General features: G+C 41.2%; 1 protein-coding gene across 1 annotated transcript in view; it reads right to left on the bottom strand.

Moving 5' to 3' along the window:
* The window catches only part of CASTOR2 (cytosolic arginine sensor for mTORC1 subunit 2), a 96,579-nt gene extending 81,733 nt beyond the window's left edge, over window positions 1–14,846 (bottom strand). Inside the window, exon 1 of the mRNA XM_058164300.1 lies at window positions 14,378–14,846. Within this exon, the coding sequence (XP_058020283.1) occupies window positions 14,378–14,508 (131 nt within the window). The 5' untranslated portion in view covers window positions 14,509–14,846. The remainder of the gene's footprint in view (window positions 1–14,377) is intronic.
* Window positions 14,847–16,500: the final 1,654 nt, after the last annotated feature.

Genomic DNA, 16,500 nt, shown 5'->3' with positions numbered 1-16,500 from the left:
CTCTCCCATAAGGCTTAAAAGACCAGCAAAGTTGTTTGGGTTCTTTGCTGGAAAACAACGTTGATAAGACTTGCTCCTTGTCTTGCTGCATTTACAGTATTTCTTGTTGCTGTCTTCTGCTTTTGAACTTTTGCCAAGAAAAGCCTTTGGCAATTTGCCTAATTAGACCAAGGTTGGTGATAAGACTGAAGAATTGTGTTATGAAGAATTTGCTTTGATTTAGTTTAAAATTCTCAGCTGTTCTAATAAAGTCTGTTTGTTTTTGAACTGACTGTGTCTAGTACTATCTACTTGGGCCTGGGTCACAAGGGTTTCTGTTGCCAAATTACTTTTAGTATCAAGAAATTTCTCTTAAGATTCAACTCAGATGTGTCCACCTATAATCCACACCCATAAAATTCCAGAAGATAGTATGCCTGTCTCTTCTTTATGACAGTGTTTTCAATCCAAAATAATCCAGATCCCTGACTGTTTTCCCACATTTTCTCTTTCCAAGGTAAAAACACAGTTTTCCATCTTTATTTCATCATGCGGATGTCCAATAAATCCAACTGTTGGGACACTGGTGACAAGCAGCAGACCCAAACATTTTGAAAAGGTTTACCAAAGATCCAACATAAACTCTAAAATTGGGTGTTTGGCTTTCTGCAAACTTCCATCATCCTTAATCCTGCCAAGCCTTTTTTTTTTTTTTGTCTTCGCTAATATTTTTCTCACTTACCAAGTCAAGCAACTAAATTGGCTGCATTTAACAAAGCCAGGCACTGGAAAGAATAAATAAATACATAAATCCAGATCTTGCCTGCCAAGCAAGAGAAGACAATGGCTTCTGAGACACGCTTCTTTTCTTTTTGGTGGAAATAAGGGTATTTACTTCTGCATCTACCCACTGTTGCAGCTTCTCATTCCATGCTTAAATCATATTAAATGCAACTGACATTGTATCAATCATGTGCAATAAAAACTTAACATTCCCAACTATCTATTCGTACTTTTTTGCTATTGGGTATAGGATAATTATGTGGGCAACATTTTCTTCAATTGATATAGCTAAGAATTTGAAAGTTATTTAAGACTGTTAGGTCCTTGGTGCTTTCTGAGCTTGGTTGGTTTTTTGCAGACATTTCATTACCGAACAGTGTAACATCATCAGTGCTATTTGATCAGTGCTACCAAATATTTAAGAGTTGTAATGAAACAATTAAGAATACGATTTGGCTTGCAACCTCAAATCTGTTTACTTGAAAACTGATTTCACCAGATTCAATGGGAATTACACTCTAATACAGCGTTTCTCAATCTCAACAATTGTAAGATCTGTGGATTTCAACTTCAGAATGGAATTGTGGGAATTAAAGTCCTCACATCTTAAAAGTTGTTGAGGTCATGAAATGCTGCTCCAGTAAATAGATTCAGGATTGCAGCTTCAATTGTATGTGCAAAGACGAACTTGTTTCTGGTCCACAGCATTTCAGCTTTGTGGTGACTTCACAGATATTGTAAGATAAATTCCATATGTAATATAAAGTTCCTGCATATCACAAAACAAGTGTAATAGGAAGTAGTATGCAATCTGCTACCAGCAGCTGTGTTTATGGCAGCCAATTGCTATGGCTATAAAAGATTTTAAAAGAGAATGCAATGAATTCATGGAGGATCAGACTATCAATGGCCATTAATACCATTGTGAAACCTCATTTCAAATGATTAACTAGGGGAGAGGTGGTTGTTATTCCTGAAAGTCCACTGAATCAAAGACTATTTATCATTTGCATAATGTCATCATTATGCAAATAACACAAATTGAAGCAGAATTTGGTGTGTTGCATGCAAATTCTGGAAAATCAAGGTTTTACTGTATAATGAGGTAAAGCAGGCCTGAAATATTGGTTGCTGGGAAGCAAGAATGGAAATACTCTTTTAGCCTTCAGTCCAAGCTTGTACAGGTACTCCGTAACTTACAAAAGTTCATTTAATGACCGTTTGAAGTTACAATGGCACTGAAAAAATGACTTATGACCATTTTTCACACTTAACCAACCGGTGCAGCAACCCCATGGTCACGTGATCAAAATTCAGATGCTTAGCAACTGACTCATATTTATGATGGTTGCAGTGTCCTTTTGCGATCTTCGATGGGGAAGCCAGATTCACTTAACATCCGTGTTACTAATTTAATGGTCACATATTCAAAATTTGGGTGCTTGGCAGCCGGCAGGTATGTACGATGTTTGCAGGATCCCAGGGTCATTTGATTGACATTTGTGACCTTCCTAGCCTGCTTCCGACAGGCAAATCCCATGGAGGAAGCTGGATTCAATTAATGATGCATGATTCACTTAACAACTGCAGCGATTTGCTTAACAACTGTGGTTAATAGGTCATAAAAATCAGGCACAATTCACTTAACAACCACCTTGCTTAGCGATGGGAGATTCTGGTTCCAACTGTGGTCATAAGTCGAGGACTGCCCTTCTCCTAGGGGAAGATAGCTCAGAAGAGGACAAAGCCTTACTGGAGAAGCCCAGATTAAAGCTCCAAGGCTCTGTGATGTTACTCATCAAAGTACCTGAATAACAGATAAGTACACAAGTACTTCTGTTTTGTTTGACTTTACTGATAATAGGCAAATGTTACCCAAATCAGTATCCCTTTAATGTTTTGTTTTTATTTGTCAGTATCTTTTTACTGGGGGCGAGAGGGGGTAGTTCCTCTTTTTGGAAGTAAACAGAAAGAAGATTTACCGTATATTTCCTCTTTTGCAAATGGATATAAAGCCTATTTTCAGGTTAGCTTTTAATGAGAAACCTACTGTTTTTATGGTGCTTCTGATGAAGTTCTCATTTTCCTTTTTTAAAAAAACCCCAATGTCTTATTTTACTTCCATTGGATATTGATTTGCATTCCTTTTTTTTATTGTATTCCAATTCGTTAATTATTAAGATGAGCAACCACATGAAACAGAAAACTAGCAAGCCAGGGAAAAGAAGAATAGAGAAAAGTCCACCACATTTCTCTCCTACCTAAGCTAAGTTGAGGCAATGTTTAGAATCAGTGGGCGTATCTGGAATTTGGGGAGTGTTGTGAACATTCATTTACCCAAAAGCAAATGAATCAGAATGCTCCCCACCATTGCTGTAACAGCCCATGAGTCTTTTCCATCATATTAGTTTAAATACATTTTGTGTCCTCTCAGGTTAATGTGCTTCTCAAAAAAGCAGAGTTGTACCAACCTAGTCACCCTTTTTATGGGCCTCAGGGGCTAGGACGTTGAGCTTGTCGATCGAAAGGTCAGCAGCTCAGCGGTTCGAATCCCTAGTGCTGCCGTGTAACGCGGTGAGCTCCCGTTACGTATCCCAGCTTCTGCCAACCTAGCAGTTTCGAAAGCACGTAAAAATGCAAGTAGAAAAAATAGGGACCACCTTGGTGGGAAGGTAACAGCGTTCTGTGCGCCTTTGGCGTTGAGTCATGCCGGCCACATGACCACGGAGACGTCTTCGGACAGCGCTGGCTCTTCGGCTTTGAAACGGAGATGAGCACCGCCCCCTAGAGTCAGGAACGACTAGCACATATGTGTGAGGGGAACCTTAACTTTACATTTTAGTCACCCTTTAAAATCAGTAACTCAAGTCCTTCCCCTTGGCTTCGTCTAAGTGCTATCAAGCTAGTTAACACAAAAGACAGGGCCTTTTTCACTGTGGCCCCATCATTGCAAGTTTTAAGAAAGCTTACCTTTATTTGGGAGGGGGGGTTTGCAAAGATTTTACTGGAACTTTTTCTGATTTTAGCTTTAACTGACTCTTCTTTCAATAAAATGCCGCAATAATTGGCACCACTTTGTTATACGTTTATGGGTAAGCCACCCATAGGTCATTAAAGGGGAACATACAGGTTGTCCATGACTTACAACGCTTTGTTTAGTGACCATTCAAAGTTACAAAGGCACTGAAAAAGGTGACTTATCAAAAGTTATGACCATTGCAGCAGCCCCATGGTCACATGACCAAAAGTCAGAAGCTTGGTAACCGACTCATATTTATGACGGTTGCAGTATCTCGGGGCCATGTGATCCCCTTTTGCGACCTTCTGATAAGCAAAATCAATGAGGAAGCCAGATTCACTTAACAACCACGTTACTAACTTAACAACTACAGTGACTCCCTTAACCATTATGGCAAGAAAGGTCGTAAAAATGGGGCAAAACTGACTTAACAAGTGTCTTGCTCAGCAACAGAAATTTTGGGCTCAGTTGTGGTCGTACGTAGAAGATCACCTTTATATTGCACATTTTTTTAATATATAAAAATATAAATATTTTTAATGAATAAGTAAAATGTTGTAATGCAAGTAATGCAACAGCAAAGCACATCCTATTCAGGTGGGAAGCACAATCAGTTCTGGTAAGGTAAAGGTAAACGTTCCCCTCACACATATGTGCTGGTCATTCCCGACTCTAGGTGGCAGTGCTAATCTCCGTTCAAAGCCAAAGAGCCAGCGCTGTCCGAAGATGTCTCCGTGGTCATGTGGCCGGCATGACTCAATGCCAAAGGTGCACGGAACGCTGCTATCTTCCCACCAAAGGTGGTCCCTATTTTTCTACTTGCATTTTTTACCTGCTTTCGAACTGCTAGATTGGCAGAAGCTGGGACAAGTAACGGGAGCTCACCCCGTTACGCGGCACTAGGGATTCGAACCACTGAACTGCCGACCTTTCGATCGACAAGCTCAGTGTCTTAGCCACTGAGCCACTGCATCCCATGTCATTGTGTCAGTTCTGGTAGGGCAATCTAAAATCATATTAGCCTTCCTTGCAGCTTCATCACACTGCTGGCTGAAGTTACTTTTATAACTGAAGTTGCACTAAAGGAATTAGGAGTGGAAGAACAAATAGCACTGAATGTTAGCGTTATCCTTCAGGTGGGGCTGCTTGGAGAATAAAACATGGCCCCATCCACTGGATGAAAAGAGAGAAGCTTCAAGGAACTTCCATCTCCCCTTGGTCAGAAAGAACAGTAACAGTAACAGAGTTGGAAGGGACCTTGGGGGTTATCTTGTCCAACCCCCTGCTCATGCAGCAGACCTATACTAGGGATTCGACCTGCCGATCTTTCAGTTTTCAGTTGCTCCGGATGAAGGAGGCAGCCCATATCCCCATCTGTCAGCAAAGAAATAAGCACCACTAATCAGTCTTTGGTGCAAGAACATGAACAAAGGAAGACTATCCAGGCCTGAATGGCACAGACCAATCTACTTTTAGCTCACCACTTTCCCCCCCTCTTTTTGTTCTATTTTCCTTGCCCTATGCTGATCCTCCTTTTTTTGTGTTTGTTTGTTTCCCTGGTTTTTGTTTTACAAAGTCTGAGAGTTGGGTTTTATTCTCTCTGATTCAGGAGATGAAATTTTGAAAAAGATGGTAATAAATACAGAAACAAAGCAATCAGACCAGTGGTGGCATTTAGCCGGTTCTATCAGGTTTAGTAAAACTGGTAGCGGCGGCTGCGGGAGGCTCCGCCCACACACCCGGCGTCCCGTTTTTGACGCTCTTGCGCATGCATGCTCACATTTGCGAACTGGTAGCGAAGGTAAGTGAATGCCACCCCTGAATCAGACATTGTAAGTTTATGAATAGAAATAAGGATGGGAAAAAAAATTAGAGACATCATTTCCTTGCAAAGCACCAGTGAAATGTCCAGTGGACCAGAAAAAGCCCAAATCAAAAAGAAGTGCATTTTCTTGCCCTGGTATGGATGATCTCCCTACTCCCTATGGATTCCTCCTTACTACAAGATGCAGGGTTTCAGATAGTCCTGATTTATAACTCCAACAGGGACTAGAATTTCTACTACTAAGCAAGTAAGTGCAAAGTGAGTCAGAGTTGTTAAGCAAATCAGTGCAATTTTTAAGGAAATCACATGGCTGTTAAGGAAATCCAGTTTCCCTCACCACCACCACTTCGCTTGTTGGAAGCCAGCTGAAAATGTCGTAAATGGTGATCACATGATGCCATGACACTGCAACCATCATAAATACATGCCGTCTGCCAACCACTCAAATTTCGTTCACTGAGGGTGGGGATACTGCAATGATCATAAGTCATGTTTTTTCAGTGCACTTGAAGTTGCTAAACAAATGATTGTAAATCAGGGGTTATCTGTAGATTCTATTCTCTATAGGCAATTAAAAGTATTTTAGAATTAGGGAAAAGCTTGTCTTAATCCAACCCAATGCCATGCTTAGGTTTGGATTTATACAGCACACTGTTTTATTTAAGGGTTGTTTTTTAACATAACTTTATTAATTTATAAATAATTCAAGGTGGCAAACATACCTAGCACTCCTTCCTCTTCGTATTTTCTCCTATTTCTCCAACAACTCCTCTGCGAGGTAGGTTGGACTGAGAGAGAATACAATGGCCCAAAGTCATCCAGCCGATTTTCATGCCTAAGGTAGGACTAGAACTCACAGTCGGCTGGTGATTGGCTAAAGTCACCCAGCTGGTTTTCATGCCTCAGGCAGGACTAGAACTCACAGTCTCTTGGTGCCACCTTAACCACTAAACCAAAGTGGCATTAACCACTAAGTCCATGATTGGTTTGTCATAGTATAATCTCACAGGTTACATTCATCAAAAGCCTGCCAACCACAAGAGCTTGGTTTACAAAATAAACTCTTTTATGGAACAGCGCTCTATATTAAATAGATTACAGAGTCAGTATTGGGATAGTGAAAGTTGAAGGAAGATTGTTCTTACTGAAATAATTTATAACCAAGCATTCTATTACTAGGCCTTGAAAAACAGGATCTCGAACCAACACATTCAAAGTAACCATAAAAATGCAAATGCAATAATCTTATGGCTTTTAAACAGTTTAAACTACAGATTGGGTAATATACAGAATATTCACTGCTGGTGCTAGTTACTGTCCCGGTTATTTACAGTTTAAATGCACACACCAGTGTATCTAAATCATGCCAGTTCAAGGAGTAGGCAGTAAGATAAGAAGAAAAACAAATATATGCTAAGAATTATTACTTTCCCCCACTTCAGTTTTGGACTTCCAAGAAAGAGTTTTGATGCTCTGAGACTTTGGTGTTGGGGAAATTTTGTCAGATTACCATGGACAACCAAGAAAACAAACCAATGGATCATTGAATAAATCAACTCAAGAATTCTCACCTGAGGCAAAATGACCAGGTTCAAATTACCATACTTCAAACTATGTGAAGACTCAGCTTTCTGGAGAAAGTTCTAATTTTTATATAATTAATTAATTAATTGTTTGCTGCCCATCTGACTGCAAGGAAACTCAGAAGGCCTGAAAATCAGCTGGAGCTGAACTAGGCAGGGGTCTGCAAACTTGGCTCTTTTAAGACTTGTGGACTTCAACTCCCAGAGTTCCTCAGCAAAGCTGGCTGAGGAACTCTGAGAGTTGAAGTCCACAAGTCTTAAAAGAGCCAAGTTTGCAGACCCTTGAGCTAGGGCAACGCTTGCCTACCCACAGATATGACTCCACGTGCCACCTGTGGCACGCGTGCCATAGGTTTGCCATCATGGGTATATCTTGATGGTGAACCTGTGGCATGCAGCGCCCTCTCTGATGGCACACGAGCTATCGCCCCAGTTCAGCTACACCGCACATGTGTGTACGCCTCCCTCCGGCCAGTGGTCTTCGCACAGGGTGTGTGCAGGGGGCCACAGGCACATGTGCAGGGGGCGGGGGGTGTACGGGGCAGGGGGGGCCATGCGCACATGCACGAAGGTGGGCCACGTGCAGGGGGGGCTGTGTGCGCATTGCATTTTGGGGGTTCGGGAGCATTCACGCGCATTTGTGTGTGCAAGCACGCGCTTTGGGCACTCGGTCCAGAAAAGGTTAGCCATCACTGGTATATAGTTTCCTCCTTGGGCAGGGGGATTGGACTAGAAGATCTCCCAAAACCTTCCAACTCTTTTGTTCTGCTGTTCTATTACCCTACCCAGAATACCCTGACTGACAGGATTCCTTATCTGCTGGCATGGATGGGGTGGGCCAGTCCCATAATGCTGGGAAAAGGACAACCGATAGCAAGTGGATGGAATCAATTACAATAATGATCGATGCAGTATTGGAAGGCCTGAAGGACTGGATAGGGAGAGATCTTCTGGAGAAGATCTATGTGGTCACTAACAGTTAATATCTTCATGGCACATAATCAATCAATTTCAGGAGTGGTGTGGTGGCCTAGAAGTGTAGCTCTTGCCTCTCAATCAGGCGGCTGTGAGTTTGATCCTAGGTAGAGGCAGATATTTCTCTCTCTGGGCACACTGAGAATATATCTGCTGAACAAAACTCCGCATTGGCGACAGGAAGGGCATCTGGCCATTAAAATACTCTGTTAGCTCCATTCAGTTGCTCAGACTCCACCCTGCAAGGGATTATGGGGTCATTAAAAGAACATGATGATATAATCAATCAATTTCAGCTTATAACAAGTATTCTACAGCATGGATAGCCCTTGATTTACAACCACAATCAGGACCAGTATTTCCATTGCTAAACAAGGTGGTTGTTAAATAAGTCATGCTAATTATTTTTTGCAATGATTGTTAAGTGAATCACTGCAGTGGCTAAGTGAATCACACGGGCATTAAACAAATCTGGTGTCCCCCACTGATTTCTTTGGTCGGAAGCCAGCTGGGAAGGTTGCAAATGGCGATCCCGACTCTGGGATGTTGCAAGCGTTGTAAATACATGGGGAGTGCCAAGTGCCCAAATTTTGATCACGTGACCATGAGGATGCTGCATGCAACAGCTGTAAGTGTGAGAACCAGTTGCAAGTCACTTTTTTTCAGTGCTGTTGTAATTTCAAATGGTCACTAAATGAATGGTTATACATTGAGGACAAATTGTATTTACTTCTGCCTGGACAGTTAAGGGACAGTATCTACTTTTTCCACCAGTGAAAAACAACAACAGAATAATCATTGGTTTTCTTCCCACTTTGATTTATGAAATTGTTTTCCCCAGAAATTCTACCCCAAGGTTTTCTACTTCCTTCTCCCCAACTAAGCACATGTTGTGGTCTGTCAGCAGCCTCAGAAGCTGGCAACGGAGTTGGACAGCGATGAGGCTGAGGTGAGGCCAGGGCCATCGGGAAGTGAGGTGCAGACTCCAGAGCCTCCAGAGACTGATAGTAGTGAGGCAGAGGAACAGGAGGAGCCTGTTCCCAATGCACGCATGAGAAGAGCTGCCAGAAGACAAAAGCAGCTCAAGCAGAGAGGACAACTCGGAAGCAGGGCCAAGAGATGAGTCTGTTTTAAGCCTCCCATAAGGCCTTTTGGCCTTTGCCGGAAAACAACATTGTAGCTGCGTCTTCTGCTGTGTCTTCTGCTTCCTCTACGTCTTTGTTTTTGTGGCTTCTGGACGTTTGCCAGGAAGGGCCTTTGGCAGTTTGCCTAATTGGACCAAGGTTTGCGAGATAACTGAGGAATTTGTGTTGGGAGGCATTTGTTTTATTTTGAGTTGAACGACGCTGGGAATGAAGTAATTCCCAGCTGTTCGAATAAAGTTTGTTTGTTTTTTCACAGACTGAGTTTATTACTACCTACTAGGCCTGGGTCACAACAGCACACACCAGATCTCATCTGATTACAAAAGCTAGAATTCCAACATAGTGGCTCAGTAGCTAAGATACTGAGCTTGTCGACTGAAAGGTCAGCAGTTTAGCGGTTTGAATCCCTAGTGCCGTGTAACGGGGTGAGCTCCCGTTACTTATCCCAGCTTCTGCCAACCTAGCAGTTCGAAAGCATGTAAAAAATGCAAGTAGAAAAATAGGGACCAACTTTGGTGGGAAGGTAACAGCGTTCCATGTGTTTAGTCATGCTGGTCACATGACCATGGAGACGTCTTTGGACAGTGCTGGCTCTTCGGCTTTGAAACGGAGATGAGCACTGCCTGCTAGTCGGGAACAACTAGCACATATGTGCAAGGGGAACCTTTACCTTTACCTTTTACAATCAGTCATGGGAACTGGGAATTCTGGGATTTATAGCATCTCTAAGAAAAGGAAGAACCTTTTAGTGCTTAAGGCACCAGGCTACAAATCAGGAGACTGTGAATTCTATCCCACTGAAGGCATGAAAGCTAACTAACGGCCCAGTCCCTCTTCTCAGCCCAACCCAGCTCATAGGGTTCTTGTGGGGAATTTAAGAAGAGGAAAGAGTACTAGGTATGTTGGCTGCCTTGAGTTATTTTACAAAAATAATAAAGGCGGGATATAAATAAAATAAAATAAAATAAATAAAATGCCAAAGGTACAAAAGAATAGGTGGTCAGCCTATTGTAGCTACTAAAACAAATGTTATCACATTCTCTGCCTGTCTCCCTTACCTCTAGTAAAGAATGCAAAGTATGGGGAAGCAATGAGTTATTGTTTAAGACTGGTTTCCTCTAGGTGGATCAGACTTCAGTTTCTAGAATTACACAGAAACTTCTCTTTGTTCTGTCATATATAATCTACCATAGCTAGAGAGCATAACATTGTGGCTTCTTTAGGTTTGGAGAAAACTGGAGTGGGGAATTCAATTTTCACCTTGCATCAGATTATCAGTGTAAAGCAGAAGTGGAATTCAGCTAGTTCGGACCAGTTCGAGTGAACCGGTAATAGCGACCTGTGGGTGGGCCCGTCCACCCGCTCTGGTGCTATGCCATCTTATTTAGCCACATTTTCAAGCCGTGTGCATATGTGGAAGCCGCACATGTGAGCAAAGTGTATGTGCAGAGGTCACATTTTCAGTGCTGGGCAAACTGGTAGGTAAATTCTTTGAATCCCACCCCTGGTCTAAAGCCATGTGATTTGGAAGGGAAAAGAAACAAGGACTTAATCTGAGTCGTAGAAACATTTTTCTTTTTAAATGAAAAGAGTTACTCCTTAAAACAGCTAACGAAAGTACCATTGGTTCTAAAATATCATTATGTACTTCTACTTTTACAGAATATGTATTATGCTATTTTGGGTTATAGCATCCTCTTTTAATCTTGAAGACCACACAGTCATTGAACTGTGTGATTCACATCACACCTTTCCTTTAAGGGCACAACAGCCTTGTACGGTAGGTTGGGTTGATGAGCAGCCTAAAGTCACTGAGTGACCTTCTGCAGTTGATTTGAACCTGGGTCTGGTGCCAATCCAACATTTTATCTGTCAAGAATAGGGTCAGAGTAAAAACAAATTTTAATTTGAAGAGAGTTAGATATATTTTCTACTTTGCAGTAGCTAGCCAATTTTTGCTGATATCAGAAAAGTTAGGCTGGTCAGTTTATTATTATTAGATTATCATTTTTTATATGTATAATTCAAAGTGACAAACATCTAATACTTCTGCCTCTTGTTTTTGCCACAACAACCCTGCAAGGCAGGTAGGGCTGAGACTACAGAGAGAAAATATCTTAAGACAGTGGACTGCAAAGTGCGATGAGAAAGGGCAAAAGATGTGTCTTTCAGTTTTGAGCTTGTGGAATTCCCTTTATTTTATAGAAATAAAATCACAATGGTGATTTGGCCCTTAGTCAAGCTCAACTTGCAAAGCTGTTGTTATGAATAAAAAGGAAGCGGGAGCTCATGTTTGCCATTACAATAAGAACATTCTACAATGAAATATGTTAAAATGGGTTGGGAGAAGCGGAAAGAGGAGTAAAAAGAGATGTGGGTTTTCTTCCCCCTCACTCCCCATAGATGAAAGAAAAAAAAGGATGTGCCTATAAATGTAAATAAAAATTGCTTCTCCCAAATCTCTCTCTCCTTAAATAATACTGTAACTTCATAAGTTTTCTTTTAAGAAAAAACATGAAGTGTTCAAATCTGAAAAATCCAACCTGCATTACACTACAAATTGGTACAACCCAGGATTCTATTGGTTAATGGCTGTATCCAGCAGAACCGATTGGTAAAACAGTAGTTCCTGGCTATACCACATCAGACTGATGGTGGGAGCTGAAATGTTTCAATGCACTTTAACAGGCTGGGTGGACACGGTTTCTCTACAGAGAGCACTAGTGTGCCAGAGAAAGGATCACCCTTGGCTTTATTCTGAATGAACAGGGAGTTGTTTTTCACGAAGGAACTGCAGAACTATCTCGGCAGGTGGCAGCACTGGGTCAATTTAGTCTTGAAGGAGAATCTAAAACAGGTATAAGCTTATGAACTGGTTATACTAGGATGGAACACCACTAGGAAATCTCAGAGCTGTAGGCTAGATTGTAAAAAACAAAACTTCCACCACCTCTCAGAAGACAATGGCAAAGCACTTTCAGAAGCAAACAGTTACCAATGATCAAATTGTCTATTGTACTTTCTATAGAAATATTCAGTTTTTTTAACAGAAGTAGCCTAAGTCAGGAGTCTTTTTTTTTCCAATTGCATCTGTCCAGGTCATAGAATAATTATTCTGTCCCTAGAGCAATTACATTATTGCAAAGCACAAGGGAGAATAACAACTCTACTGGCAAGGCTATCACTTCTGTAACATCAGAGTTAAGCATTCCATCACAAGCTTAACAATTTCATCCAAGAAATTGAGGCAGCCTACTAAAGAACTATATATAATAAAATGCCATTTGAGACACTGATATGAAAAGTTAAAGAAAATCGCTGGGGGGAAAAAGTTAGCAGTATTACCAGCTCCTAGCAAGGCAAAGAATCCAACTTCTGCATTCCCTTTGGCATGTGTTTTCAAGGATTTGCAATGTGTTAAGCTAGGATATAAAAGGCTGCTGTGCTGAGGTCTGAAATGCAATATTTTTAGACAAGGAGGATTTAAAGGTTATTGGTGACATTAAAAACAACAACCTTTGGGATGGTTTCCCCTCTCCCATAACACCAGAGATTAAGAATACAAGGGGGGGGGGAGTGAGTTTCGTTGACGTCCATCAACAGAATTGTGCGTGTTGTTGTTTTTTTAAAAAAATAATTGTTGTACTGTAAGCATAATACCCAGCTGAGTTATTCAAAAGAAGCTGTAAACAAGTTAGCAGTGGTAACATTACACAGCAAACCACATTAACTGCCAAGCCACAAATCAAAGGGAAATTTCAACCCAGTGAAGTTTTCATTGGAGATAAAGGACAATAATGAAATTCAATTGCAAACACCCCCATTTAACCAGGCAGATTGAGATGGAAAGAAAGGGGGTGGGGGGGGGGAAAGAAAGATTATCTTTGCATTTTTAATTTGCAATTTAGTTTCAACATGAATATGCACACTCGTTCTATTAGCAGCCTTCCCTAGGGCCATTAGGGGTGTGTGGTTATTAAAAATGGTTTTTGAAGGGGGTTCTTGTCAGCATACTTAAAAAGGCTGTACAGTCAAGAGGCAAGAACTGAGTTCAGAAATGGTTTTTCTCAACTCCCATCTCCTAGTCTAACTGCACAAAATAAGCAGAGGTGGGTAAGGAAAACCCATCTTTCTATTTACTATGCATTTGCAAGTCAAATGATTTGTGTGCGGGTGGGAGAGGAAGGAATCCAGTGATCGAACTCAACGGTCCAAACAAAAAAACATTTTTATTATTTTGTTCCGCTTGTTCATATACATATAGCTAATCCAGATCTCTTGACTTCCTCCAAAAGAACATTATTCAAAAAGAGTAAAAAAAGAAAAATAAGGCAATGTTGCAGAGAATATAACCCCCCCCTCATTTATCAATAAATCCTCCCATTCCCCAAACCTGACATGATTTTAACAGATAGGAATAAAATATGCAACCCACAAATATCTCTCGTTTTGCCCCCTCCCGTTCTTATTGCTGTTCTTTGTTGTCCTGGGCGCTGATCCTCTCTTGAGTTGTTGTTTAGACACTTACACCTCCTTATTAACATTACTATTATTATTCTTATTTATTTTTAAAGGTGAGTTTGGAAATTTGTGGAAGAGCGAGCCCCAAATCCTAAAAGCTAGTTTTCTTCAGCAACATCTTTTAAAGGAGAATTTAAAAAATCGACTCCACTGGGGGGGGGGGAAGGGAAGAAGGGGGCGTGTTTGTGCAGAAACTCAGAGTCTCTATTGAAAAGATACTAGAAAATGAAAGAAACCATTGAGAGCTCTAAGCAAGAGACTGGGGAGTACGAGATACCTATGTGTGGAGACACATCCACACACAAGTGTGTTAAAAGGGGGCTGGGTGTTATCTCCTTAAAACTAAACCCTCTATAACCTTCCCCCCCACCAACCCCCCCCCACCAAAAAAAACCTTGGTGCCTGCAAGTGATTATTATTATTATTATTATTTTTAAAAGGATCTTCCTGTGTCGCTTCCTTTGCAGGGCAATTTTCCGTCGCTTTTCACGTTTTTAACAATTCTGTGTCAACAATTAATTAATCGTTAGCTCTCTAGCCGGCTTACCTGGTCTTGGAGGAGAGGAACGCCAGTTTGATCAATCCATAGGTAAACAATTGGATGCTGTCTTTCGCTATGCTGGCTACTTTTAAACGGTGCTCTAAAATGTGCAATTCCATTTTTTTTTTCTTTCTCATTTGTAGTTCATCTGTTTCGATTCTCCGCTTTTCTTGTGGGCTGTTTCTCTCTCTCTCTCTCTCTCTCCCCCCTCCCCTTACTCAACCAGAGTATTTTTCCACTGTCTTTTCCTTTTACGTTTTCCAGCGCAGGCAGAGAGAAGCGAGAGGTGGGGGGAGTGGGGGTTTGAAGGCTAATAATGACTTTAGAAAGGGGGTGGAATCTGGTATTTATTATTAAAAAGAAAGAAAGAAACGGGGGAGGAGGAAATACAGGAAAGGAGTTATTGCTAAGTCCAGAAGTAGAAGGAATGAGGGGAAAAAAAAAAGCAAAGGAGAGGAAGGGGGGAAAATGAGGAGGGGGGGCAGCAGAAGCTGGGAAGAGAGTTGGGAGCTCGAGAGTGCAGGAAAGCTGCTGCTGTTTCAGAATGTAACAAACAACTTGCCAGTCAAACGAACCCCCAGTGGGCATGCGCGCAGAGCGGCGCTTTGTGGGAAATGTAGTTCGGAGGGCGGAGCGCTCCTAAGTTGTTTTTTCTTCTTCCTCCTCCTTTAAATAAGCAAATTGAAAAAGAGGGCGGTTGGTTTTTTCTCAAAAATAAAAGGGTGCATATATTTCTCTGTTGTTGTTGTTTTTTAACTGAGCCAATTGTCTCAGTTTCTTGATTCATTTTAAAAAAATTACTAAAAGGGACAAATGGTTTTCTTAATACTATGGGTTGTTTTTTTAAAAATTTTGTGAAGAGTGGAAAATGATAAGAGTAGCTCCTATAACGTGCTTCTATGCAAGCTAACTCGGGAATAAGCACCACTGTGGTCAATTAAATTTAGTCCCAGGTAAGTATAAAACTACATATCGCGACTGCTATTTTTATTTTTAAAAAAGATAAATAGTATTTAGTGCAATATAAAAAATGCAAATAATTTTTCTGCGGACCACCAACATTTTCTCACGGAGAAAATTGGTGGTTGGTGACCACTGCCCTAGACCTTCTTTTCATCAAACTAGACACATTCAATATCTGCAACAGCTCTTCATATGTTTTAGCCCCTAATCATCTTTGTTGCTTTTCTCTGCACTCTTTCTAGCGTCTCAACATCTTTTTTATGTAACTGTAAGCCATTTCTGTTTCTACCAATAAAGCACATTGAGTGCTGGATGATGGGCCTCTCAGGCCAGCTAACATTCAGTGTTGCTATTGAGGAAAAGGTGAGGATGTTTTGGAGTAGTGAAGGTGTTTATGACATGGGTAGATTAAAGCTCTTGGGATGTCTAGTTGCTGATGTTGTCATGCAGGGAAAGAAAATCAGGAGCTACAAAGAGAATTACAGTGGGAACGTGTGATGTAAGCAGCAGGAAGATGGGAAAACTCAACACAATAAAAGACAAAATGAGTCAGCTACACACTGACAGCAGTAGAATAGAAATAGAAATAGAATAGAATAGAATAGAATAGAATAGAATAGAATAGAATAGAATAGAATAGAATAGAATAGAATAGAATAGAATAGAATAAACAGAGTTGGATGCGACCTTGGAGGTCTTCTAGTTCAGGGGTCTCCAACCTTGGCAACTTTAAGACTTGTGGACCAACTCCCAGAATTCCTCAGCCAGCTTTGGCTTTGCTGGCTGAATTCTGGGAGTTGAAGTCCACAAGTCTTAAAGTTGCCAAGGTTGGAGACCCCTGGATTAGTCCAACCTCCCTGTTTAGGCAGGAAACCCTAAATTGAGATGGACTGGGATTGGACACTGTTAAGTTCGGGAAGTAATGAGGCTGGAGACCAGGGTAGTGACAACAGCTCTTTAATATAGGGTGAACCCAGCAACGGGCTGGGCGAAAACCCTCTCCTTTTATACAGTTCTGTTGGAGGTTTTGACCAATCAGCAACGTGCTGATTTCCCGCTCAAATATTTAAAGGTACAACACTAATACATAACACTCCTCCCCTCCCAGAAAACACTCTGCCTCTATTTACATAAATATTTACATGTTATTTTTCGACGTAGTCACG

The sequence above is a fragment of the Ahaetulla prasina genome, chromosome 1 (genome assembly GCF_028640845.1).
Source record: "Ahaetulla prasina isolate Xishuangbanna chromosome 1, ASM2864084v1, whole genome shotgun sequence".
NCBI lineage: Eukaryota > Metazoa > Chordata > Lepidosauria > Squamata > Colubridae > Ahaetulla > Ahaetulla prasina.
This window is presented reverse-complemented; position numbering and strand designations above follow the sequence as displayed.